The 25,510-nt window shown below is 37.7% G+C and overlaps 1 protein-coding gene across 7 annotated transcripts in view; it reads left to right on the forward strand.

Moving 5' to 3' along the window:
• Positions 1 to 25,510, forward strand: part of AFTPH (aftiphilin) — a 72,493-nt gene that overhangs the window by 11,989 nt on the left and 34,994 nt on the right. For 6 of the 7 annotated variants that reach the window (XR_008700426.1, XM_055540466.1, XM_055540461.1 and 3 more), the window contains one exon: positions 19,895 to 21,848. Coding sequence is in view for 6 of the 7 variants with exons in the window: in XM_055540466.1 (XP_055396441.1) it covers positions 19,926 to 21,848 (1,923 nt within the window). In the remaining variant the exon portion in view is untranslated. Of the gene's footprint in view, positions 1 to 4,860; positions 4,917 to 19,894; positions 21,849 to 25,510 lie in introns of those variants that run through there. The other variant, XM_055540464.1, reaches the window with a different exon arrangement.

Genomic DNA, 25,510 nt, shown 5'->3' on the forward strand with positions numbered 1-25,510 from the left:
TCTTTGGGATTGGAATGAAAACTGACCTTTTCCAGTCCTGTGGTCACTGCTGAGTTTTCCAGATGTGCTGGCATATTTTCTGCAGCACTTTCACAGCATCATCTTTTAGGATTTGAAATAGTTCAAGTGGAATTCTGTCACTTCCGCTAGCTTTGTTCGTAGTAATGCTTTCTAAGGCCCACTTGACTTCATGCTCCAGGATGTCTGGCTCTAGGTGAGTGGTCATAGCATCGTGATTATCTGGGTCGTGAAGATCTTTTCTGTATAGTTCTGTGTATTCTTGTCACCTCTTCTTAATATCTTCTGTTTCTGTTGGGTCCATACCATATCAAATAAGTTAAATATTTCTTTTTGACTTATGTTTATTTGAGTAGATAATCTAACACCTTTCTTATTTGATTATTTGGAAACATACCTTTTTCCTGCAATAGAAAACAAACTGGGCTTCCCTAATAGCAAACAGGCTGAGAATATTTATGAGTATGTATTGGTGTTTTTGCTACGTTAGTAGATCTGAGGAAAAATTGTGTAGTTATCTCCATAAGTACTGAAAAGACATTTTTAAAAAGCCATTTTATGATTTTTTAAAACAAAACAACTTTAAGAATTATTAGAAAATTCTGTAATATGATCAAGCATATTTACTTCAGACCAAAAACCAGTGTCTTAATTAAGGGGAAATACTAGATGCCGACTCTCACCACTATTATTAGATCTCATATTGGAGGCAGTAGCCATGACAATCAATGAGGAAAAACAAGAGAGGTGAGAATTGGAAAGGAAAAGGCAAACTACCCCTATTTGTTTATGATGTGATGGTACACGATTTGGTTTTATAAACAGTACTCAGCAGTTAGAAAAAAAGATAGATGTGTTGTTGTTGCTTCTGGTAGGAAGCTGCCAGAGCTTCCCTGGGAGCTCAGACGGTAAAGCGTCTGCCTGCAATGCGGGAGACCCGGGTTCGATCCCTGGGTTGGTAAGATCCCCTGGAGAAGGAAATGGCAACCCACTCCAGTACTCTTGCCTGGAGAATCCCATGGATGGAGGAGCCTGGTAGGCTACGGTCCACGGTATTTATTATCTAAACACAGTCCACGGTGTTTAGATAATAGAAGTAGATAATTCTGAGTCATATGTTCTTATTCTTTAAATGCTTCCTTTAAACGATACTTTTCAAAACAAAACTTCTAGGAGTAGGATCTTTAATCCTACATTAAGGTCTTACATCTTAGTGTGACCACAGTTTTTTGAATGGATGCAGTGAATAACATTTCTGCCTCACCCAACCTCCCAAGTGGGCATTTTGTTGTTGTTGTCTTCTTGATCATTGCTTGTGTTTTGTAGTATTTTTTGTTTTGCTGCAGTTTATCATGTTACATGTTGTTGTTTAGTTGCTAAGTTGTGTCCATTTCTCTGCAGCCCCAGAGACTGTAGCATGCCAGGCTTCCCTGTCCTTCACTGTTTCCGAGTTTGCTCGAACTCATGTCCATTGAGTCAGTGATTTTATCTAACCATCTCATCCTCTGCCGCCCCTTTCTCCTCTTGCCCTCCATCTTTCCCGGCATCAGGGTCTTTTCCAAAGAGCCAGCTTTTGGCATCATGTGGCCAAAGTATTGGAGCTTCAGCATCAGTAATTGTTTATTGTATGCATGCAGAAACGTTAACATGGAGTATTTGCAGATAAACACTTCTGCTACAGGGGCACTCAAAATCTGAAGCAATGATTAATTTTCTTAAGGCTTTTGTTTTTAGTAGCTATTTTTAAACAATAATGAGCCTATTATTAGGAAATAATTTAACTCTTTCTCTCTTTTTTTTTCGCTGTGCTGCACAGCTTGCAGAATCTCAGTTCCCTGACTAGGGTGGAACCTGGGCAGTGGAAGTGAATGCATGAAATCCTAACCACTAGGCCACCAGGGAGCTCCCTAACTTTTTACACTGGATACTTTTAGTAGCACCTTTGTTCCTTAAAAAAAAACTATATAAGATACATATATATATACATACACACACACACACATATATATATATATGTGTGTGTATATATATATATATGTATGTGTATATATATATATATATGTATATGTATATATATATATATATGTATATATATATATATGGTACCAAATTCAAATTTTCTCTTAGCTGAAGCCAAAACAGAATGTTTGATTATTCATTACTTTTTACTTGTACTTAAATCACCATGTCTTCTTACTTCTTTCCGTATTTAGGACTTAGTCCTCTGTATCATAATGAGCCAGTAGATGACAGCTTTCTGTCCCATTAGGTTTCAGAAGTTTACTTGAAGCACAGTGCAAGTGTTACACCTGAATAAAAAATACAGATTTTAATCAGATTACCAGTGACCTTGGTTTCTGGAAGTGAAGAAAAGTTTCTGTCACTGCTATTCACATATTTATTTCTTAGTGTTCAACTGCAAGTGAAATTGTGATTAATTTTAAAAAATGTGGGGTTTTTTCCAAGAATTCTATAAGATTTGAATTATATACATAATTATAACTGTTTCAAGGATTAGTATAGTAATTTAAGTTTGATCGTTAAAGGAAAATTTTTGATTTTAATTCTTAAGAAAAGTATTGAAGATTTATCCTAAACTTCTTGTTTTTGAAATCTTAAGAGAGTTAAATTTAATAGTGATTTTCTTATTATGTATACTGACAGAACTTTAAGAAATATTTGTATAATCAAATCATTTGTAAGTAAGGGAAAATGTTTTTTAAGAAAAAGTACTATTTCATTGATTTACCTATATTACTGAGTTCAACAGTAGAGTTTAGAGATGTTTATGGTATCCCCAAGAGTAATAAACTCCAGTAATATTTATATTCTCTGGAAACTTAACACAGTGGTTCTTAACCTTCACTTGCCATCAGAATTACTTTTGAAACTTTTTTTTTAATGCAGATATTCAGGCCATATTCTGTTAAAAGATACTTTATTAAAAGTTAAGCTTGAGAAGCATTGGTTTATTGCCTACTAGAGAAAAAAACATGGAAATAAATTTGATTCAGTTTGTTAAATGAAATAGATATAAAGAATTATTTCAGACAAGCAACCTGACATAATGAAAAGAACACTGATTTTTTTTAACGTTAGAGCCCTGTTTTCCAAACATAACTCTTTATAGGACCTTGAGCAGATTTTCTTGACCTCTCTGAGCCTATTCCTTCTTTTAAAAATGGATGGTTGAGATTAAGTTGGATAATGTATGAATAAGTACCTTGCCCAGTTCCTATCACATAATAACTTGATAAATATTGGTGATACCGCTTCACAGAAAAACACTGTGCCTGAATAGGCTTTTGGAAGCTTAGCAAATGAGTTCTGTGTAACTATAAGAATAGTAAATTGGTAGAAGTGGCATATAGGACAATTTAGACGTAATGTTGGGAGAAGGCAATGGCACCCCACTCCAGTACTCTTGCCTGGAACATCCCATGGACGGAGGAGCCTGGTGGGCTGCAGTCCATGGGGTCGCTAGGAGTCGGACACGACTGAGCAACTTCCCTTTCACTTTTCACTTTCACGCATTGGAGAAGGAAATGGCAACCCACTCCAGTGTTCTTGCCTGGAGAATCCCAGGGACGGGGGAGCCTGGTGGGCTGCCGTCTATGGGGCACGACTGAGTCGGACACGACTGAAGTGACTTAGCAGTAGTAGCAGACGTAATATGGAGCCAGTAGAGGAACCAGAAGGTAGTTTTGTCTGCCTGGAGGAAAGAAGGAGTATCTTAGCCATACTGGGTAAGGTAAGGAATTTCAAGTGACTACAGGAATCTTGGCTGAAAATAATGAGGCCCTGAAATCCGATACTGGTTGTGTGATGTTAAATACAGTAAGAAATGTTAAGGAGTTAGTTTGTGTTTGATTTAATTTGAGGGAGGAAGATGGAAGAAGATGGCAGAGGGAACAGACAGAAGTAACTCAGATTTCTGGATTTAGAATTTAGAATATTGTATAAGAACAAGTGGTTTCTGTTCTTTGAGTAGAGGTTGACTTTAGTTTTGAAATTGGAGATTATGCAATCTATGTGGGAAATCCATGTAGAGAGATTCAGAAAGGTAGATGGGTATACAGAGGTTGGGCAGCCACAGATAGAGGTTTGGGCATTGTGGGCATATACTGTCAAACAAAATGGGGAAGAGATCTCTCAGGGATAAGAATATAAGGAAGCCAAAGCCTGGGGAACATGGACGTTTATGAGGCAAGCAGAAGAAGCAGATCCACTAGAGGAGGAGAAAGAAAGGATATGATAGATAGAATCAAGAGAGGATGCCTCTTCAGTAAGGCTTTTTCACTTAAAAATGTGTTTTAAACACCTTTGCCTTTGAGCAATATGGCTTTGTCTTTAAAAAAAAAAAAAGGCTACAGTTTCTATTTACCCTTTAAGTTTTCAGTTGCTTCTATAAAAATAAACAATGCAGGAATTAACATTTTGTGGAAATATCTTTGCATACTTATATGACTGCATCTGTGGAATACACTCTTGCAGATAAAATTAATTAATCAGAAGAATATGCCTTATAAAATTTCTGATATATTACTGATTTGCCTGGAATATGTGAACCGAAATATACCCCCACTGATGGTATCTTTAATTTTATCTTTAAAGTGGCTTGCTTCCTAGACTGAGGGTAGTATGAACTTGAAAAATGAATAATATTTTTTATTTATTACTTTTATGCAAAATTCTATAAAGAGAAAGGGAACACTTTATCAGATTACTTGTTTCATTCAAATAATATTATTTAAGAATGCATTTTGTCCTTGTAAGTACCAGATCAAGGAGTTCTTTGTTTTAAAAGAAGCTCTTTTTCCTCTTCTTATAGGTTGGAGGCAATAATTGGATTTAGAGGAAGTGGGTCAGAAGGAAGGAGATGATAATATTATTGTGAGGTGAATTAAACTTGAACAGAATTAATGGATGCAGTTGGAGACATAATGACATAAACAACACAAATTCTGTGCTAAGATTGTGTACAGAGATATTTTTATTTTATTTTTTTTTTCACTTCTTATATAAACTTTCAGCCATGGCCCAAGACTGTAAAATGAGTTATTCTTAGAAAGCTGATCATAGGAGAGAGTCAGTGCTTTTTGGGTTATGACTTGTTTCTGCTTTGTAAAATCAGTTATAGGGGATCATGACCAGATTTTAAGAAAAAATGTTTAAAAATTAAAAATATCAAAAGTACACAGAGAATAAGACTAAATACCATTTGGTGAAATTTGTATACATTTCTTCTGTAAATTACAGAGGGGAAATTTTTGAAAAATTTGGCTTTATCCAATAGGCTAATTCTCAAGTCATTTCTAATCAAAAGTATAATAGTACATTGCAAATAATAAATGTTGTCTGGGTTTGTTTGTTTTTCCTTTTTACCCTTTTTAGTCTTTCTACCTCTCAGAAGAAAGTAAAACTTTAAACCATAACAACATTAAAAGGTCGGCTAGCTAGAAATTTGTTTGTCATGGGAATTCCTTCTGTAGTTTCCATGAAAGTTATCAGTGCAGGTAGATCCGCCTATGGTTATTACCTATATTACCTGTATACACACACGGTCATGAGCACTGTTTTGGAATGTGTTTACATTTGATTTTTTCAGATATACTAAACTTTTGTTCTGTGATAATCTACCCCAAGAGAGCCATTATGTGTTATTGTCTTTGGATAATTTATGGCTGTTTCTAAGCCTGGTTCATTGTCTGGTTTCCTTCTGTTACCTCACATGTCTCTAGGTCATCTTCTCAATTGATGGGTGGTCAGGGAACAAATTAAAACTAATAGTACTCGGGAAAGACATCATTTGTGAGGTAAATCTTCTGTTCCATAGGTCATATTTTAAGGCCAAATGTGTGAGTTTTAGATTATCTTGGACATTGCTTTCTTTCTCATTAGTTCAGATAATTGAATTTTAACTGCATTTGGTTGCAGTTTTATAACTTTTGCTAGATGTTTTTTCCTCCAAAAGATGAGTTGCTTTCATAGCAGGTATTCATGATATAGAGAGTAACAACACTGTTAGGGAAAGGACAGCTGCCAAGAGCTTTACAAGGTGTACATATTTTAGTTACAGACTAAAAGGGGGTCTTTCGTTTTGAAAGCCGACGAAGTACAGTTTTGGGATTTGTTTGTTTGTTTTTCCCATAATACCCTGGTCTCTGGAGGTTGAACTCTTGCTAGTCTTGACCAGAATGCTAATTTAAAACTTAACAGTGAGGAATTTCTTTCAACGCGTGTCAGTTATTCTTGTCAGCTGATGGCAAAATCTGGGGAAAATTTACATGAAGTACTAAAGAAAGTTGCTGGGAGCAGAGAACAGGAGCAAAGGAAATTAGCTGACTGCCCAGAGTAGTTTCAGTCAGCTAATTTCCCTTGCTCCTGCTCTCTGCTCCCAGCAGCTTTCTGCCCTGAGTGGTATCAGACTTCCCAGGTGGCTCAGCAGTAAAGAATCCGCCTGCCAAGTAGGAGACCTGGGTTCAGTCCCTGGGTTGGGAAGATCCCCTGGAGAAGGAAGTGGCAACCCACTCCAGTATTCTTGCCGGGAGAATTCCATGGACAGAGGAGCCTGACGGGTTATAGTCCATGGGGTCACAAAGAGCCAGACATGACTCAGCAACTAAACAGCAACAGCCAGAGTAGTATCACGCTCTGGTGATACTCCGGCTGACACCTCCCCTTATGCTGAGACACAAATCCCCAAACCATACTTTGTGGGTTTTCAAAACAAAAGAGAGGTCAGTGACCACGTGCCCCAGAAGGAAACCGAAGTAGTGGGAGCCAGGCCCTGAGGATGCAGTGGTCAGAAACATAGGCCTGTGCCTGCACTGTCTTGTTAGTCTTTTGCACTCAAATAAAGTGACTCTTGAAAGAGCAGTTTCAGTGGAGTGATAGGGTGGAAGCCAGATTGTGCTGGGTTGAGGAGTGAGTGGGAGGTTAGGAAGTAGAGATAGTGAATAGACAGGGCCCTTTCAAGCAGCTTGGTGGTGAGGAGGAGGAGGAGAGCTAAAAGGGCACAGAAGGGAGGGGTTTGTTTTGTTTCGCTCTGATTTGTTTGAGGATGGAAGATTCTGGAACATTTACTGGCTGAAAGCATCAGTATTCATGGAGAATTTAAAAAGAGCCCCCTGAGCAAGCAGCTGAGAAAGAAAACAGAAGGTCCAGGGTTTATCTGTACACAATACTGTGAATGTAAGCAAGATTTTAGTGAAGGGACATGAAATTGAAATAGTTTCTGTTTTTAGACTCTACTTTCAGTGTAACATCTCAGGGATATTAAGGTGGAAAATTAGAGTGCTTAATTTATTCTGCAACTACATAAGAGCAGAAGGTACTAGGGAAAAAGTGGCTTTCTGAGGGCTAATGCATCTGCCTGCACTGCTGCTTCTCTTCCATTGCCTTTGTTATCAGCAGTTATCCAGTGTCATTTATTCAATTTTAAGTTGAAGTACCTTCTGAGAAATTAAAAGACACTTGCTCCTTGGAAGAAAAGTTATGACCAACCTAGACAGCATATTAAAAAGCATAAGACGTTACTTTGCCAACAAATGTCCATCTAGTCAAAGCTATGGTTTTTCCAGTAGTCATGTATGAATGTGAAAGTTGGACTATAAAGAAAGCTGAGCACCAAAGAATTGATGCTTTTGAACTGTGGTTTTGGAAAAGACTCTTGAGAGTCCCTTGGACAGCAAGGAGATCCAACCAGTCCATTCTAAAGGAGATCAGTCCTGCATATTCATTGGAAGGACTGATGCTGAAGCTGAAACTCCAATACTTTGACCACCTGATGCGAAGAACTGACTCATTTGAAAAGACCCTGATGCTGGGAAAGAGTGAAGGCGGGAGGAGAAGGGGACGACAGAGGATGAGATGGTTGGATGGCATCACTGACTCAATGGACATGAGTTTGAGTAGGCTCTGGGAGTTGGTGATGGATAGGGAAGCCTGGCGTGTGCAGTCTATGGGGTCACAAAGAGTTGGACATGACTGAGCAACTGAACTGAACCTTCTGGGGAAAATGGCTAGTAAACTCTTAAATATGGTCTGTTGATATAACAAGTTAAAGAGAAAACAGTTTCTAATATTTTTATTTATCTTGTTTTAATTTTTGCTGTAAAACCATACAAATAGTACAGTACTTATGGATTTGCATAGAAGGTTAAAGTATACAATGAAAGAAAAGCTCTTAGGAATTTTTGAAAACTAGCTTCCATAATAACTCTTACTGCTGTTTAGCCACCTTCATTGAAGAGTAAATGTGTTTTGTTGCTCTGGGTGTCATTTATCTTACGTATAGGATATTTGTACTTTTGTGACTTGTCCTTATGTCAAAACCAGGAAGACAGATAATTCAGTTGTCGCTTTTGGCAGTCTTGTCTTTTGAAAAATCTGCCTGCCAGTGCTGGAGACATGGGGCACTTGGGTTTGATCCCTGGGTCAGGAAGATCCCCCAGAGTAGGAAATGGTAACCCACTCCAGTATTCTTGCCTGGAAAATTCTGTGGACAGAGAAGCCTGGCAGGCTAAGGTCCATGGTGTCACAAAGAGTCAGACGTAACTGAGCACACATGCACAACTTAGATATAAAGATATTTTGCTGCTTATTTTCATTATTTGCCACATTTTTGCCACTATGTACATTAATATTGAAATAAGAGATTCACTTCTTGGCATTTCTGTTGGTTATACTTTCTTCATCTTACCTTATAAGCACCTTTTTTTCTCCTTCCAAATTGTTGGTGGATGTTTCAGGAAACTTATCTGTAAAATGAATATAATCATTCATATCTCATACCATAGTGTGAGGACTGAATGAGATAATTCACAAGTGCTTCTCACATAAGTATTGATACATAGTGCCAAAGTAATATTAATATTGATGGAAGCAGGAAATGAAAGTATGTAGAATATACTCTGTATTTGACAGATATTTTAAATAATATTGTGTATTATTGATACAGTTGATGCCAGTAGTGTCTTGGATTTTTGTTTTTAAAATGGCAAGTTCAGAGAAATTCTGAGGTCTCTGAAAAATACTCAGCTTTGGAATTGTGGGAGTTTTAAAGTTTGCACCCTATGTTGAAGGGAGGATGATAATCCTAAAATGAAACAAACACCATCACCTTTCTCAGGTCTTTACTAAAAAGATTTTATTTTTAGGGGCTCTCTTTGGTTTGTTAGCCACCATTGAACACCATGTTTTGCTAGCCACCGTTGAGCACCATGACATCACTAACTCAATGGACATGAGTTTGAGCAATCTCTCAGAGATAGTGAAAGACAGGGAAGCCTGGCTGTCTATGGGATTGCAAAGAGTCAGACACCACTTAGTGACTCAACAATTTAATACGCTGAGAATAAACCACTCAAAAAGAGAAAAGAAAATTATCATTTTATAGATTTAAAATTTTAGAAGCATGAAAACTTTTGTGACATCATGGTCCAGGCATCTCTAGATGTATTGAAAACAAAGAGTTAACTAAATTTAAATCTTCATATGGCTCAGAAGAAAAGCTTTTTCTTTTGGTTTTTATGACAAGATGACTTCTAAGCAGGAATGTAGGCTGGGAGGATTCATTGACAGTGCATTTTAATAGTGATAGTATCTGAAAACTCCCATGAGGATATTACAGTAAAGATTTAAATAATTTGGACTACTGAAATAACAGGCAACATTTGTAATGCAAATCGATGTTAATTGTTCACATAGTATTTTCTTTCATTTTTCTGAAAAAAAAAAAAGATTTTTTTTTAAACAAGTGATTAATTATAAACCTCAAACATTTTGTGGTAAAAAGGTAGTGAGTGTGTGTGTGTGTGTTCCATTAAATAAGGCTTGCTAGTCCACTCCAGTACTCTTGCCTGGGAAATCCCATGGACGGAGGAGCCTGGTAGGCTACAGTCCATGGGGTCACGAAGAGTCGGACACAACTGAGTGGCTTCACTTTCACTTTTCACTTTCATGCACTGGAGAAGGAAATGGCAACCCACTCCAGTATTCTTGCCTGGAGAGTCCCAGGGACGGGAGCCTGCTGGGCTGCCGTCTATGGGGTCGCACAGAGTCTGACATGACTGACGTGACTTAGCAGTAGCAGTGTCGTTTATACTATTTAAGTCAGTAGCATAAGTTCAGATACAGTTGTCTTTTCCCTTTTCTTACCACTAACCTTTCTGCTTGTGTTCTTCACCACAACCATCCACTTCCAACTCAGTCCCTATAAAAATGTGTTTGGGGTGAAGGGTCCTTGGTAAAGCTGGATTACATCATCTGAAAGTGCTGTCTGGCTTTGAAAGTTGATGTATACATTGATTAAGCTGGGCTGGTGTCCTATAAAACAGGGATCCCCAATCCCCAGACCTTGGACCTTTCCCTAACCAATATCAGTCCTTGCCTGCTGGGAACTGGGCTACACAGCAGGAGGTGAGCAACAGGTGAGTGGAAGCTTCATCTGCCGCTCTCCATCTCTCTCACATTACCTCCTGCACTATCCCCTTCCCCCACTGTGGAAAAACTGTCTTCCATGAAACCGATCCCGCTGCCAGAAAGTTTGGGGACCACTGTTGTAAAAGATGGGGATTTCTCTTTGGTGAGTTTTTAGCTTGTCCAGAAGGAACTCTCAATGGATGATTCTGGGATTCCCTAGAGGGCCTCTTAGAGACCCCACCATTACCACCAAATGTGTGCTCAAGGTTCTTTGGGGTAGGGGATACTTTGTGTGGATGATGAAGGACAGAGGTTTGGTCAAGGATTCTCTCTCTCTCAGAGAAGTATGCAGAATCATTCTAAGCACCTGCTTAGAAGCTTTTCCTCTTGTGGTCTTTCTCTAACTTGGAAGTATCTACAGCCAGTATCCTTCAAGGTACTACTGGTGAGAACTTTTGGGTTACACTGTCCTGTTCTATTTCAAAGCCTCTATCTTTTAACAAACTACTACTGGTCCTTTGAATTAGTTCAGAGGTTATGGTCTCAGTCCTTTAACCTTGGGCATTGTTTCATATTTTCTTGGGATTGGTTATACCTTTAGGACTACCATGACTACTCCGTCATGAGAGCCTTGTGTAAACTGTTGACTTCAGTCTTTCCTAGATATCCCTGTTACTTGTTTACTGTCCTCTAACAGATCTTGGAATCAGCAGACAAGAAAAAGGCAAGTTGAGCATACCCCCCTTCCCTGCAAAACACATATGCACACACCCACAAGTGCTTGTTCAGATTGTAAAGAAATTGGATAATGGACTCCTTGTGTGTGAAGTAAGTAGTTCATTAAGGATGAAGAAATATTTATTGAGGTGGTTGTGTGCCAGGCATAGTATTAATGTCAGCTCATCTGTGCTTCTGTTCGGTAGAAAGAACTACTTAAAAATCCATATTTTCCTGTGGTTAAAAAAAAAAAGTAGATTTGTTTAAGTCAGACTTAATATTTAAATTCATTACACTTCAGCTAAAATGAACAAATATACTTCAGTTCACAAATTTTACTGAATTGGCCTGGGCACAGAAGAATTTTCTGGAAAATTTCAGGCCTCCTCCACACTGACTGGTTGGCATTCTTAGCTGAGACCCAGGAGCAGTGGCACTCTCAGGTTTCTGAAGGGTGAGGTGGACCAGAGCCAAGACCTGCTGACGTGAACGTGCAACCCGTGTTCTTCTCATCAATAGGTGACACGGTTTTGAGGAATGTGGAAACGTTTATAGTCCGGGGGTCTCATAAAGCCTGTCGCACCTAAGGAGGAGAGAGAGAATACCTTGCTAAAGTGGGACAAGAAGAAAAACTACTTTCTGTTGTTGGTTACAAAGTTCCTGATTCAGATCTTTGTATTTGCCTTAACATCCCAGTTTGAAGTAAGCCTGAAAACAATAAAATGTTTCATTTTTCAAACAACAGAAAAGGCAGTAGATTAACCATGAACAGATTCTACTTAAACATCACAGATGGTCCTTTACAAATAAAATGTTATAAGAATGTAAAATGGTACAGCACTCTGAAAAATAGTTTGGCAGTTTTTTACCAATAACATGCGCTAACATAAGATCCAGTGATCCTGTGCTTGCTCAGTTATCCCAGAGAAATAAGAACCTGTGTTCACACAGAAACCTATATGTAAATGTCTTTAGCATCTTTATTATAAATACTATTTAAATACACTAATAGTGTATGTATTATTAATGAGTTGGTGATGGACAGGGAAGCCTGGCATGCTGCAGTCCATGTGGTCGCAAAGAGTCGGACATGACTGAGCGACTGAACTGAACCCACTCCAGTATGCATCTGCTCAGGCAGTCCTTACCACAACCCCAAGGGACTCTCAAGAGTCTTCAACACCGCAGTTCAAGAGCATCAATTCTTTGGCGCTCAGCTTTCTTCACAGTCCAACTCTCACATCCATACATTACCACTGGAAAAACCAAAGCTTTGACTAGACGGACCTTTGTCGGCAAAGTAATGTCTCTGCTTTTTAATATGCTGACTAGCTTGGTCATAACTTTTCTTCCAAGGAGTAAGTGTCTTTTTAATTTCATGGCTGTCATCACCATCTGCAGTGATTTTTGGAGCCCAAGAAAATAAAGTCTGTCACTGTTTCCATTGCTTCCCCATCTATTTGCCATGAAGTGAAGGGACCGGATGCCATGATTTTAGTTTTCTGAATGTTGAGTTTTAAGCCAGCTTTTTCACTCTCCTCTTTCACTTTCATCAAGAGGCTGTTTAGCTCTTCTTCACTTTTCTGCCATAAGGGTGGTGTCATCCGCATATCTAAGGTTATTGATATTTCTCCCGGCAGTCTTGATTCCAGATTGTGTTTCATCCAGCCCCAGACCTTAAGTGCATTATACTGAATGAAAAAAGTCAACCACAAAAGGTTACATGCTGTATGATTATATTTACATAATACTTTTCATAAAATTAAAGGAGATGTAGAATAGCTTAGTGGTTGCCCAGGGACAGTGTATTAATAAGCAGAGACATCACTTTGCCATCAAAGGTCCATATATCAAAGCTATGGTTTTTCCAGTAGTCATGTATGAATGTGAGAGTTGGACCATAAAGAAGGCTGAGTGACAAAAAATTGATGCTTTTGAACTGTGGTGCTGGAGAAGACTCTTTAGACTCCCTTGGACAGCAAGGAGATCAAACCAGTCAATCCTAAAGGAAAGCAGCCCAGAATATTCATTGGAAGGACTGATGCTGAAGCTGAACTTCCAACACTATGGCCACCTGGTGCAAAGAGCCAACTCATTGGAAGAGATCCTGATGGTGAGAAAAATTGAGGACAGGAGGAAAAGGGGGATGAGATGGTTGGATGACATCACTGACTCAATGGACATGAGTTTGAACAAACTCCAGGATATAGTGAAGGACAGGGAAGCTTGGCATGCTGCAGTCCATGGGGTCGCAAAGAGCTGGACACAACTGAGCAACTGAACAACCTCAACAGGGACAGGAATGGGTTGGAAGAGTGGGGGCAGGTCTGTATCTTGATACTGGTGGTTACATAGATCTGTACATGGCATAAAATTGAACTGTCAGATCAGATCATTTACTCAGTTGTGTCCGACTCTTTGCGACCCCATGAATCGCAGCACGCCAGGCCTCCCTGTCCATCACCAACTCCCGGAGTTCACTGAGACTCACGTCCATCGAGTCAGTGATGCCATCCAGCCATCTCATCCTCTGTCGTCCCCTTCTCCTCTTGCCCCCAATCCCTCCCAGCATCAGAGTCTTTTCCAGTGAGTCAGCTTTTCACATGAGGTGGCCAAAGTACTGGAGTTTCAGCTTTAGCATCATTCCTTCCAAAGAAACCCCAGGCCTGATCTCCTCAGAATGGACTGGTTGGATCTCCTTGCAGTCCAAGGGACTCTCAAGAGTCTTCTCCAACACCACAGTTCAAAAGCATCAATTCTTCAGCGCTCAGCCTTCTTCACAGTCACAAACACAAAAGAATGCAAGTGTTTTTTTTTGGTTTTTTTTTTTAATGGTGAAAACAGAATAAAGGTCTGTAGTTCAGTTGATGGTAGTACCAGTGTTTCCAGTTTTGCTATTATGCTAGAACTATCTGAGATGTCACCATTAGAAGGAGCTGGGTGAAGGGTGCACAGGACTTTACCGTTTTTGCAACTTCGTTCATCTATTATTCTTTCAAAGTAAAACGTTTTAAAAAATAAGGTATGTTATACACTCACATTCATGGAAGCATGATTCACAGTAGCCAAAATGTGGAACCAACCCATCTGTTCATCAGCAGATGATAGTATCACATACAATAGGATCGTATTCAACCTTAAAAAGAATGCAATTCTGACACATGCTGCAATATGTATAAACCTTGAGGACATCATGGAAAGTGAAGTAAACCAGTTACAGAAGAACAAATACTGCATGATTCTTCTTACAGGAGGCACCTAGAGTAGTCAAAATTCCTAGAGACAGACAGTGGAATGGTGGCTGCAGGAGCTAGGGGGTGGGGATGGAGAATGGGGAGTTGTCATTTAGTAAGTACAAAGGCACTTTGATGTTTTGGAGGATAAAAAAGTTCCAGAGATTGATGCTGGTGATGGTTGTACAACAGTGTCAATACACTTAAAGCCACTGAACCGTACACTTAAAAGTGGTTTAAATTTGGTAAATTTTATGCATATCTGCTGTAATTTTTAATAAAGCATTATTATTGTGTAAGTAACACATTTTATTATAAAATAGGCATATTTAAATGCAAGCATAAATCTCCTGGGATGCTTTTAACTTTTTTTATTTTTCATCTTGCAGTAATCAGAAACTTACAAAAAGTTGCAGGTTTAGTACAAATAAGATTTTTTTTTTCCCAGAACAGTTTGAGACTGTTGCCCCATCTCTTCCAAATATTTCAGTGTGTATACTGAGGACTTCTCTTACATAACCACAACACTACCATCAAAATCAAGAAAGCATCAGTGCATTGCTGCTACTCCTTGGGCTCTATTCAAGTCTCACAGTCATCCAATAATGACCTGTATAGAAAGGGGAGCCAGTTTAGAATCAAGTGTAGTATTTACTTGCCACAGCTCTTTTAGTCAACTTCAGTCTGGAACAGTTTTCCAATTTTTCTGTTATTTTCATGGCATTGATACTTTTGAAGATTATTATAGACCAGTTGTTTTATAGATTATCTATTTATTTGAATTTTTCTGAAGTTTCCTCATGAATCGAGTCAGACTGTGTATTTTTGGCAGGGATTCCAGAAAGGAGTCTGTGTCCTCATTGCATCTTATCAGGTGATAGATGCATGATTTCTGTATTTCTGCTTCTAATGATACTGACTTTGATCACTTAATCTAAGTGTCAGTCTTCACCAGGGGAAAGTTACCCTTGTTCCCTTTGTAATTAAGTAGGTTGTGGGGAGGTATTTTGAAGCTGTGCAATATCTTGTTCCTAATCTAACTTTCAGTTTATTTATTTACATGTTTATATCCATGAGAGCTGATAGTTTATTATTTTATTCAGTGAATTATAATCCATCATCATCTTTATTTTGATCCTGAAGTTGTCACTGATTTAAACAGTAGTAACCCCTTCAAGCTGGTTTTTGTGTCCTTTTGACATGTCTGCATCATTATGATTGCTTTTAAATTTAAAAAAGGAATTATATTAAAAAGATTCAGAAGGATCCTATTGTAATGATATGGCATAATTTGCTTAAGTAATCCCTCTGGAGCGTTTTGTTTAACGAAAAAAAAAAAAAAAAAGAGTTCATATAGTATAGCCAAATTGCCTTCTGTATGTGTGTGCAAGTGTCCCTTTCTCCACACTTTGGTTAACAATTGAAGAATAATTTTAAACACTAGGAACTTCATAATTATAGGGAAACTGTTAGAGGCCAAATGACCTTGTACACCCAGCATTAGAAGGAGTTATTAGGAAGCTCAACAAGGGAAGAAAATAGAATTTATGTGTATCTTTTACTGTGTGTATGATTTTCTCTTTAAATCAGCAGGGAAAAAAAGTATCTTGGAACTAAAGCAGTTATTTCCTTCTTTATAATGCTGATTTTGTAAGGTAAACAATTTAAAGTAGATACATTACAATGGGATCTTTTTTCTTCTGACTTGCTTATTTCTTTCAGCACTGACCAGTCATTAACCTAAAGATCTTTTTGTATTCTGAAGCCATTTTCTGCTAACCAGCTATATAACTCAGTAAAGTTGCTCATCAGTGAGCCTCATTTTCCTCCTCTCTGAATTAAATTATGTGGTTTATAAGGCACCTTCTCTCTAAAACTGGAAGATCTTAAGAAATTTTATCCTGAGAGTTGAAAGAATTTATTGTTGTTATCTTGCAAAACTGGTTAAATTTTGTAGTAAACAATTTCCTCTTGTGTCTAACTTGACAACTGTGAGGATCAATTTATTGTTTATGGGCTGTTTTATTCTAGGACTTTGATATTAATCTTCCCTTTCCTTTTACTGATAAGTCTGTCTTGTGACACTTTTGACTGTTTAGTACAGAGGAAAATAATAACTCATACACAGATTCCATATAAGAATTGAATGTGTAAAAAAAAAAAAGGAAATATCATAAACTAACAGGCCTGGGAAGAATTATTCAAGAAATGTGACTGTGATAATTGCTAGTTACAAAAAAATTCACTTAGACCTTTGCTTTAGACTGTATGCCAAAATAAATTGTAAATTTATTAAATGTAAAAAAAAAACCCTGTAAAATAGAAGAAAATAAAAGTGAATATTTATTAAATTTAAAATTTAAGCCTTTATGACAGCAAAATAATGAAGAAAACTACTAATGGAAAATCAATTTGACCCCTTAAAAGTTAACTTGGGAAGACAGTTTGGCTTATAATATTAATTACACACTTACCATGTGACCCAGCCTTTGCACTCCTGAGTATTCATCTTAAAGAAATGAGAACTCATGTTCACATAACAGTCTGTTCACAAATGTTCATAGCAGCTTTACTTGTAGTTGTAAAAATACTGAAAATAACCTAGATGTCTTACATGGAGTAAATGGAAAAACAAACTGTGGTGACATCTCTATAGTGGAATCAGTTCATTTCAGTTGCTCAGTTGCGTCCAACTCTTTGTGACTCCATGAATTGCAGCACGCCAGGCCTCACTGTCCATCACCAACTCCCGGAGTTTACTCAAACTCAGGTCCATCGAGTTGGTGATGCCATCCAGCCATCTCATCCTCTGTCGTCCCCTTCTCCTCCTGCCCCCAATCCCTTGCAGCATCAGGGTATTTTCCAGTGAGTCAACTCTTCGCATGAGGTGGCCAAAGTATTGAAGTTTCAGCTTTAGCATCATTCCTTCCAATGAACACCCAGGGCTGACCTCCTTTAGAATGGACTGGTTGGATCTCCTTGCAGTCCAAGGGATTCTCAAGAGTCTTCTCCAACACCACAGTTCAAAAGCATCAATTCTTTGGCACTCAGCTTTCTTCACAGTCCAACTCTCACATCCATACATGACCACTGGAAAAACCATAGCCTTGACTAGACGGACCTTTGTTGACAAAGGAATGTCTCTGCTTTTGAATATGCTGTCTAGGTTGGTCATAACTTTCCTTCCAAGGAGTAAGTGTCTTTTAATTTCATGGCTGCAGTCACCGTCTGCAGTGATTTTGGAGCCCCAAAAAATTAAGTCAGACTGTTTCCACTGTTTCCCCATCTATTTGCCATGAAGTGATGGGACCAGATGCCATGATCTTAGTTTTCTGAATGTTGAGCTTTAAGCCAACTTTTTCACTCTCCTCTTTCACTTTCATCAAGAGGCTTTTTTTTAGTTCCTCTTCACTTTCTGCCATAAGGGTGGTGTCATCTGCATATCTGAGGTTATTGATATTTCTCCTGGCAATCTTGATTCCAGCTTGTGCTTCTTCCAGCCCAGCGTTTCTCATGGTGTACTCTGCATTTAAGTTAAATAGTGGAATACTGCTGCTGCTATGTCACTTCAGTCGTGTCCGACTCTGTGTGACCCCATGGACAGCAGCCCAACAGGCTCCCCCGTCCCTGGGGTTCTCCAGGCAAGAACACTGGAGTGGGTTGCCATTTCCTTCTCCAATACATGAAAGTGAAAAGTGAAAGTGAAGTCGCTCAGTTGTGTCCGACCGTCAGTGACCCCATGGACTGCAGCCTTCCAGGCTCCTCTGTCCATGGGATTTTCCAGGCAAGAGTACTGGAGTGGGGTGCCATTGCCTTCTCCGAGTGGAATACTACTTAGCAATAAAAAGGAATGAACTGTGGACACATACAACAACATGGATGGATCTTGAGGGCATTAAGGGGAGTGAAAAAGCCAACTTCACAGGGTTACATATTACATAATTCCATTTAGATAACACTCTTGACATAGCAAAATTAGAATGATGGAGAATAGATTATTAGTTTCCAACAGTTTGGGTTTATGGAAGGGCATGACTAGGGATTACACAAAGGACTTTATACTGATATTATTGAACTATTTTTGCAACAGTTCTAACCCCAGTTATAGTGACAGTGAAATCTAATCTGCACGTATAATCAGTTTCATAAAACTGTGCAGACACCCTAAGAAAGGAAAAGTGATGAAATCTAAACAAGGTCTGTAGCTGATTTAATAGGTTATACGGATGTCGGTTTCAGGGTTTGATCATGTACTGTTGTTGTTTACTGTATTCTTACTGAGGGAAACTGGGTGAGAGCATATGTGAGAACTCTGTACTATTTTTACAACTTCTTGTGAGTCCTAAGCAATTTCAAAATGGAAAGTTATAAAAAATTTAACTGTGGTATATTCAGGTAATGGAATATTATTCAATAGTTTAAGAAAATAAATTTTTCAAGCCATGAAAAGACATGGAGGAAGAACCTTCAATACATATTACTAGGTGAAAGAAGCCAATCATACAGTATATACAAGCTACATACTCTGTAAGTCTAATTAAATAACATTCTAGAAAAAGCAGAACTATGGAGACAATAAGAAAATCAGTGGTTGCCAGGGTAGAGGAGAGGGACAGATGAATAGAGGAGGTGGAACACAGGATTTGAGGGACAGTGAAACTATTCTGTGTAATACTGTACTGGTGGATGCATGTCTTTATGTATTTGTCCAAACTCAGAATGTATAGCACCAAGAATGAACCCTAATATGAACTATGGACTTTGGGTAATAATGATGTGTCAGTGTAGGTTCATCAGTTGTAACAAATTTACCACTTTGGTAGAAGATGTTCATAACAGAGGAAACTGTGCAAATTAATTGGGATAGGATCCATATGGGAAGTTTCTATATCTTCTGCTCAATTCTGTTGTGAACCTGAAGCTTCTCTGAAAAAATAAAGTCTTTAAAATCAGAAAAAATTAACTTGAGTCAGAAATAAACATTGAAAAGCAAATTGAGGAAAATATTTGCAGCCATTATTAGAGACAGAATTTTCATTTTATTTATAAAGAATTCCTACAAATCCACAAGGCAAGCCCTGAGTCCCCAGTGAACTAGAAGGAGAGTCTAAGAGAACAAGCAAGTGCCCCAAGAGAGACTCTTATAGATGTACTTTTGTAAGTGTTTATATGAAATTTTCTGGAATCCTCAGATTCAGTAATGTGCTACCAATGCCCTTGGAAACATACAGTGTAAAAGGTGTTTTGTTTTGTTTTGTTTTGCCATTATATTATACCTGTGTAATCTTACCTAAGATAAAAATAGTTGGTTTTTTTAGGTTTTTTTTAAATTTTATTTAATTTTTAATTGAAGGATAATTGCTTTACAGAAAAATAGTTTAAAAAATAAAAAGCAGAGCACTGTAAATTTACACTGTTTTGAAGTTTCTTTGAAAGAATTCTGAATGACTTTGTTGTATGTAATCTGTTCCCTAAAAGAAATCTTTTTTTTTTCCCCCCAGGTGTAAATTAAGTATTGAAAGCAATTGAACGATGGAGCCAGACATCATTCGAATGTACTCTTCATCCCCACCACCACTAGACAACGGAGCTGAGGATGATGATGACGATGAATTTGGGGAATTTGGTGGGTTTTCTGAAGTTAGCCCTTCTGGTGTAGGGTTTGTTGATTTTGATACACCAGATTACACTCGTCCCAAGGAAGAGTTTGTACCTTCAAACCATTTTATGCCAATTCATGATTTCTCAGAAAGTGTAGATGGCCTTACAAGCTTTAAGTCCATTAAAAATAGTAACGATAAAGACATCACTGCTGAACTTTCTTCTCCTGTGAAAGGACAGTCTGATGTTTTACTTTCTACCACCAGCAAAGAAATAATTTCATCTAAAACTTTAGATACTTCCATTGATGGCATAGAAAGTCCACGAGATAAAGAAGTGGAGCAGAGACAGAATGTTGGAACACCTGAAAGTTTCTCTCCAGGGGATTTTAGAACTGACCTGAATGTTGTTCATCAGAACAAACAGTTAGAGAGCTGCAATGGTGAAAAGCCGCCTTGTCTGGAGATTCTAACAAATGGGTTTGCAGTGTTGGAAACTGTAAATCCTCAGGGAACAGATGATCTGGATGCTGCAGCTGATTCAAAAGGACGAAAGCCTCTTAGCACTCATAGTACTGAGTATAATTTAGACTATGCACCTAGTCCTGCTGAGGAATTTGCAGATTTTGCCACATTTTCCAGAAAAGAAAGGATACAACTAGAAGAAATAGGATGTACAGTTTTAAATGATGAAGCACTAACCATTCAGGAAAACAAAATTAATAGAGTCAATGAACTGAATTCTATAAAAGAAGTGTCTATGGATAGAAGCTTTGATGATAAAGGAGACACTGCTAGAAAGGATCAGGTTTGTGTTTTAGAAATAAGCATAGCGAGTGACAGGGGTTTCAGCAGGGGAAAGCAAGGCCTTCCCACATTGCAACAAGATGAATTTTTCAATTCAAGTGTTCAGTCAGAGGCTTGGAGTTTGGCAGACCCAGCTGAAAATTCAGAAGCCAGTAGGAGAGAACAATGTAAAATTGAGGAAAATCTTGATTTTTTCACTTCTAAATGTGCTGATCCGTGCATGGTTTCTACTAAAACTTTGGATGCAGACGATGAAGTTGGTTCTTCCAAAGAAGAAATTAGAGGGTTTACTGACTCCCAGAGCCTCAGCTTTGATCCTACAGAAGAAAGTGTTTTAGATGATTCTGTGAGTGTAAAAAATGGTGATAGTAGTAATGACTTTGTGACTTGCAACGATACCATTGAGGATGATTTTGGTGACTTTGGCACAGCCAGTGGCACAACTCCACCTTTTGTTACTGCTGGTACACAAGATTCAATGAGTGATGTCACTTTTGAAGAGTCCTCAGAGCACTTTCAACATTTGAGTGAACCAGGTGATGACTTTGGAGAATTCGGGGAATCAAATAGTGTCTCTTGCCAAGAGGAAATGATATTTACTGAGTCAGACCTAAAACAGTCTTCTGATAGTTTATCAGAGGGATGCAGTTTGGCAAGAAAACCTACTGGGACAGGCACTGAACCTATTTCAAAACTGGAAATTGGGCAAGAAGGTGAGTTTGGAGACTTTGATTCTGTGCCAAATATTCAAGATGACTGCAGTGCTTTTCAAGACTCAGATGATTTTGCGGACTTCAGTTCAGCTGGTCCTAGCCAGGTTGTAGATTGGAATGCTTTTGAGGATGGACAGAAAGATAGCTGTTCCTGGGCTGCTTTTGGAGACCAGCAAGCCACTGAATCTCATCATCGAAAGGAAGCCTGGCAGTCACATAGGACAGATGAAAAGATTGATACTCCGGGAACCCCCAAAGTGCACAGTGTCTCCTTAGCAGCTTCCAAAGGAGCAGTTGCTGGTGGTCATTTACATGAAACAACCACTTCAGTTCAGGTATTTACTGATTTTTCTCTATTTTGTATAACAATGCTGTGGAGGTCTCTAATTCAGCTTTTCAAAGAGCATTTTGTAATTGGGTACCTGTTAAAGGAGTCTCTTTATGATACATAATGTTTGCCAGATTTGTAGATTAGTTACATGTTTCACAATCACTTGATTAAAGAGACATTCCTATAATAATGCTTGGTAAGGTTTTTCTTTATATGTTTCTTTAATATTTATAGAAATTCATCAACTTAGTTTTTTGGTAGATATAAATACCACTTATGTAAAAATTCATTAGTTAGCTAATGAACTATTCCACCAAATCCTTCGGTTTCTACCTTAAGAGTGATTTTACAATGTTAAACTAAGATTTAAGCCTCAGAAAATAATCTCTTAATTTTGTCTAGGACAAATTTTGATTGTAGACAAGAGCAAGCAGAATTTGAAACCTCAGTCTGTGCTGAAGGCTATAGGGACTTGAAGGTTAGAAAAAGGATTTGAAAAAAGCAGATTTGGGCCTCAGAGTTTAATAGCTAATAAAAGACCTGGGATGAGGCTGTGAGATAGATTAAGGGTTAGACCTAGAACAAGAGGGCTTCCCTGGTTGCTCAGATGGTAAAGAATCTATCTGCAATGCAGGAGACCGGTCTTGGATCCCTGGGTTGGGAAGATTCCCTGGAGAAGGGAATGGCAACCCACTCCAGTATTCTTGCCTGGGAAAATCCCATGGACAGAGGTGCCTAGTGGGCTATAGTCTATGGGGTTGCAAAGAGTAGGACACAACTGAGGGTTAGACCTAGGACAAGAAACAGCCATACCTTGACTTAATGTGACTATTTATTTGCTTATAATTTCTTGCAAATGTGTGTTAATGTTTACTTTTCTTAGGAATTAGCCTTGTCAGGGAGAATATTTGTACCCCTTAGCCCTTGTCCTTTATCTTTTTCTGGTCCAGAATTTCAGAGAAGATTCATTAAGGTTTATTTTGACCTAAAGTAGCCCCTAAAGTAGAGGTGCAGTATGTTATTCAGATTGTTCCGCAGTCCTGAGTTGTACCCTGTGCTACATTTAACCTTTCCTCAACCCTAGGAGTGTAGGAGAGAGCATTTCCTTGAAAATCACTGCTTTTTATTGATACATGTATTATTACCAAGTATTAACTTGGTCCACAGGCCTATTTTAAAGATACTGAGAATCAGAATCAACAAACTCTGATTCTTCAGTTATCTTTTGCTAAGCAAACCATTTTCAATTGAAAATATTTCTGAAGTCTGGTTAATTGAAATGGTTATACATCATTGCTTTGATATCTCTAATACGTTAAGATTTTATAGAAATTATGGTACCACCCATTGGAGTACACAACGGATCGCTTTTCATTTGACATTGAGTGTCTGAATAGCTTAATTTGCTAAATCTGTTATTACATGGTTTGGCTAATATGTATTATTCTTGTTGATTAATTCATTATTGAATTCATTATTGAGGCAGAAGCTTACAATTTTAAACAAAGAGTGAATTAATTATATAACGCAAAGCAAAGACTATTGGTTTTTGACCTAATCCTTTCCCTGTTTACTTTCATCTTACTAGAGTATAGGGTGACACTGGTATTGGATGGTCTTTAATTTATAACCTTAGAACTTTAAACATCATCATTATATAATGAATTTTTAAAGTATAACCACCTAAAAAAGGATTTTTTTTTTGCAACCTATGAACTGATTAGTTATTTATGTATAATTTGATAACTAGATATACTAGAAGGAAATAAAGTACATGGGCTTTATGGAATCTTACAGATCTGAGTTCGAATCTTGACTCAGTGTCGTATAGCATTATGATTTTGGACAAACTACGTCTGAACTCAGTTGTCTGTAAAAAGTAGATATTATCTATTGCAGCAGACTTTTGAAAAGATAAAAGGACAGTAAATCTTTTAATGAGTGAAAAAAATACACTGAAAAATAAGAATCTTGTAGTATGATTCTGTTTTGTAAAAATAAAACACAAATGGTATAGATATAGCAGGATGCATTGACTTCCTGAGATTTGTCTGGTTCCATCCTCAAGCTTTTTTTTTTGCTGAATGGGTTATGCAAAATGAGCAAAACTTGGAGATGGATGTTGGAAAGGAGAAACTGCTGGAAGTGGGGCTAGAAGAGGAATTTGGAAAGGAATTGAGTTGGGGAGATGGAAAGTGACTTTCATCCTTATCCTGCTATTGTGAAGGAGGCCTGTGACCTGTAATTTCTTCCTTTTTCAGAATCTGCTGAAATGCACATTAATCTAGTTCTCTTAGAGAGGAATAGATTTACTAATATTTATCCTAAAATCTTTATCCTAGCTGCTACCATGTAATGGGGGACAGCACAGAAATCCTCACATATTAATGTAAACATTGGGTGTTTTTTTTTTTATTGTAAGTTGTAAAACTTTGATTGTAGATTGAATCTTACCAAGATACAGCAATTCTGTCCTGAACAGATCAGATCAGATCAGATCAGTCGCTCAGTCCTGAACAGAGTGCCATCAAATTGTACTTTGACAGAATGTTGTGAGAGTCTTTTAGAATTCAGAGCTCAGTTAATGCAGTTAAGCAAACACAGGCAACAGTTCATTGTTTGTGAAGTCAGACAAATGGTATAGTTGTTATTTCAAATTTCTTTGACTTTTCACTATGTATGTGACATTGTCCAGGTCCCTATTTTTAGTACTTTCCTTTTTTCAGTCTACCAAAGGGATATCTTAACATTTTAATAAAACATATCTTTCCTAGATTGAGACAATTATTGCAACCTTATTGCAATAATTTGTTACTTAGGGAAGAGTCTAGAAAAAACGCTTTCAAATTTCTAAAATGTTCCTAGTCAACCCAGTTCTCAAATGTGATTCCAGCAAGCCTCAGAGGGTTCAGATCTTGATGTAAAAACCATAATGACCATTTATTGAGAAATATTCTTCCCCCTCAGTGAATATTGTTTTTTCTGAGAGCCTGGAGTTCAGTTTATTTCATTTTCCTGTTAACATTCTTATAAATTGTAGAGAAAAGCAAATTAGTGCTGTCTCTAGTGTACAAATTGGAAAAAGGTCAAAACTATTTTTCACTTTTGGGGCTAAGATTTGAACAAAATAAAATGACAATAATAAAAATCTCCTTACTTTGAAAGCAGTGTTTTTTCAAAAGACCATTATGTGTATTGTTCTAACAGTTTAATTTTTTTTAATCTGTTAATGTTCTAGAAAGGGACCTTGATTGAAATAGTCAAGATGCTTTTTCCTAGGTATATGGTAAAGGCAATAATGTCATGAACACTGCATTAAACTCTGAGCTTTTGTAAAAAATTTTAAAATGTTTCTCTGGGTGTTATTTGAGAATTTAGGTAATTGGGGTAAGTAATCTCTTTATATTAATTGACTATAGAAAAGGAAGCTATGAATCATTTTCTTTTATTAGCCATCTAATTGATAACACTACTGGGAAAATGTTATTAGAAGAAGATTTATCTTGAGAGCTTTAAAAATTGAATGTCCCAAAAAGGAAAAAGAAGAGAATCACTAATACTTTGGCTTATATTATTTTGAGATTCAGTTATTGGTTTGCTTAGCAGAGTCAGCATTCTCATACTGAGTGTAATGACATATTCACCTTCGTTTATTTAATCACCTGC

Source organism: Bubalus kerabau, chromosome 11 (genome assembly GCF_029407905.1).
Source record: "Bubalus kerabau isolate K-KA32 ecotype Philippines breed swamp buffalo chromosome 11, PCC_UOA_SB_1v2, whole genome shotgun sequence".
In the NCBI taxonomy this organism is placed as follows: domain Eukaryota; kingdom Metazoa; phylum Chordata; class Mammalia; order Artiodactyla; family Bovidae; genus Bubalus; species Bubalus kerabau.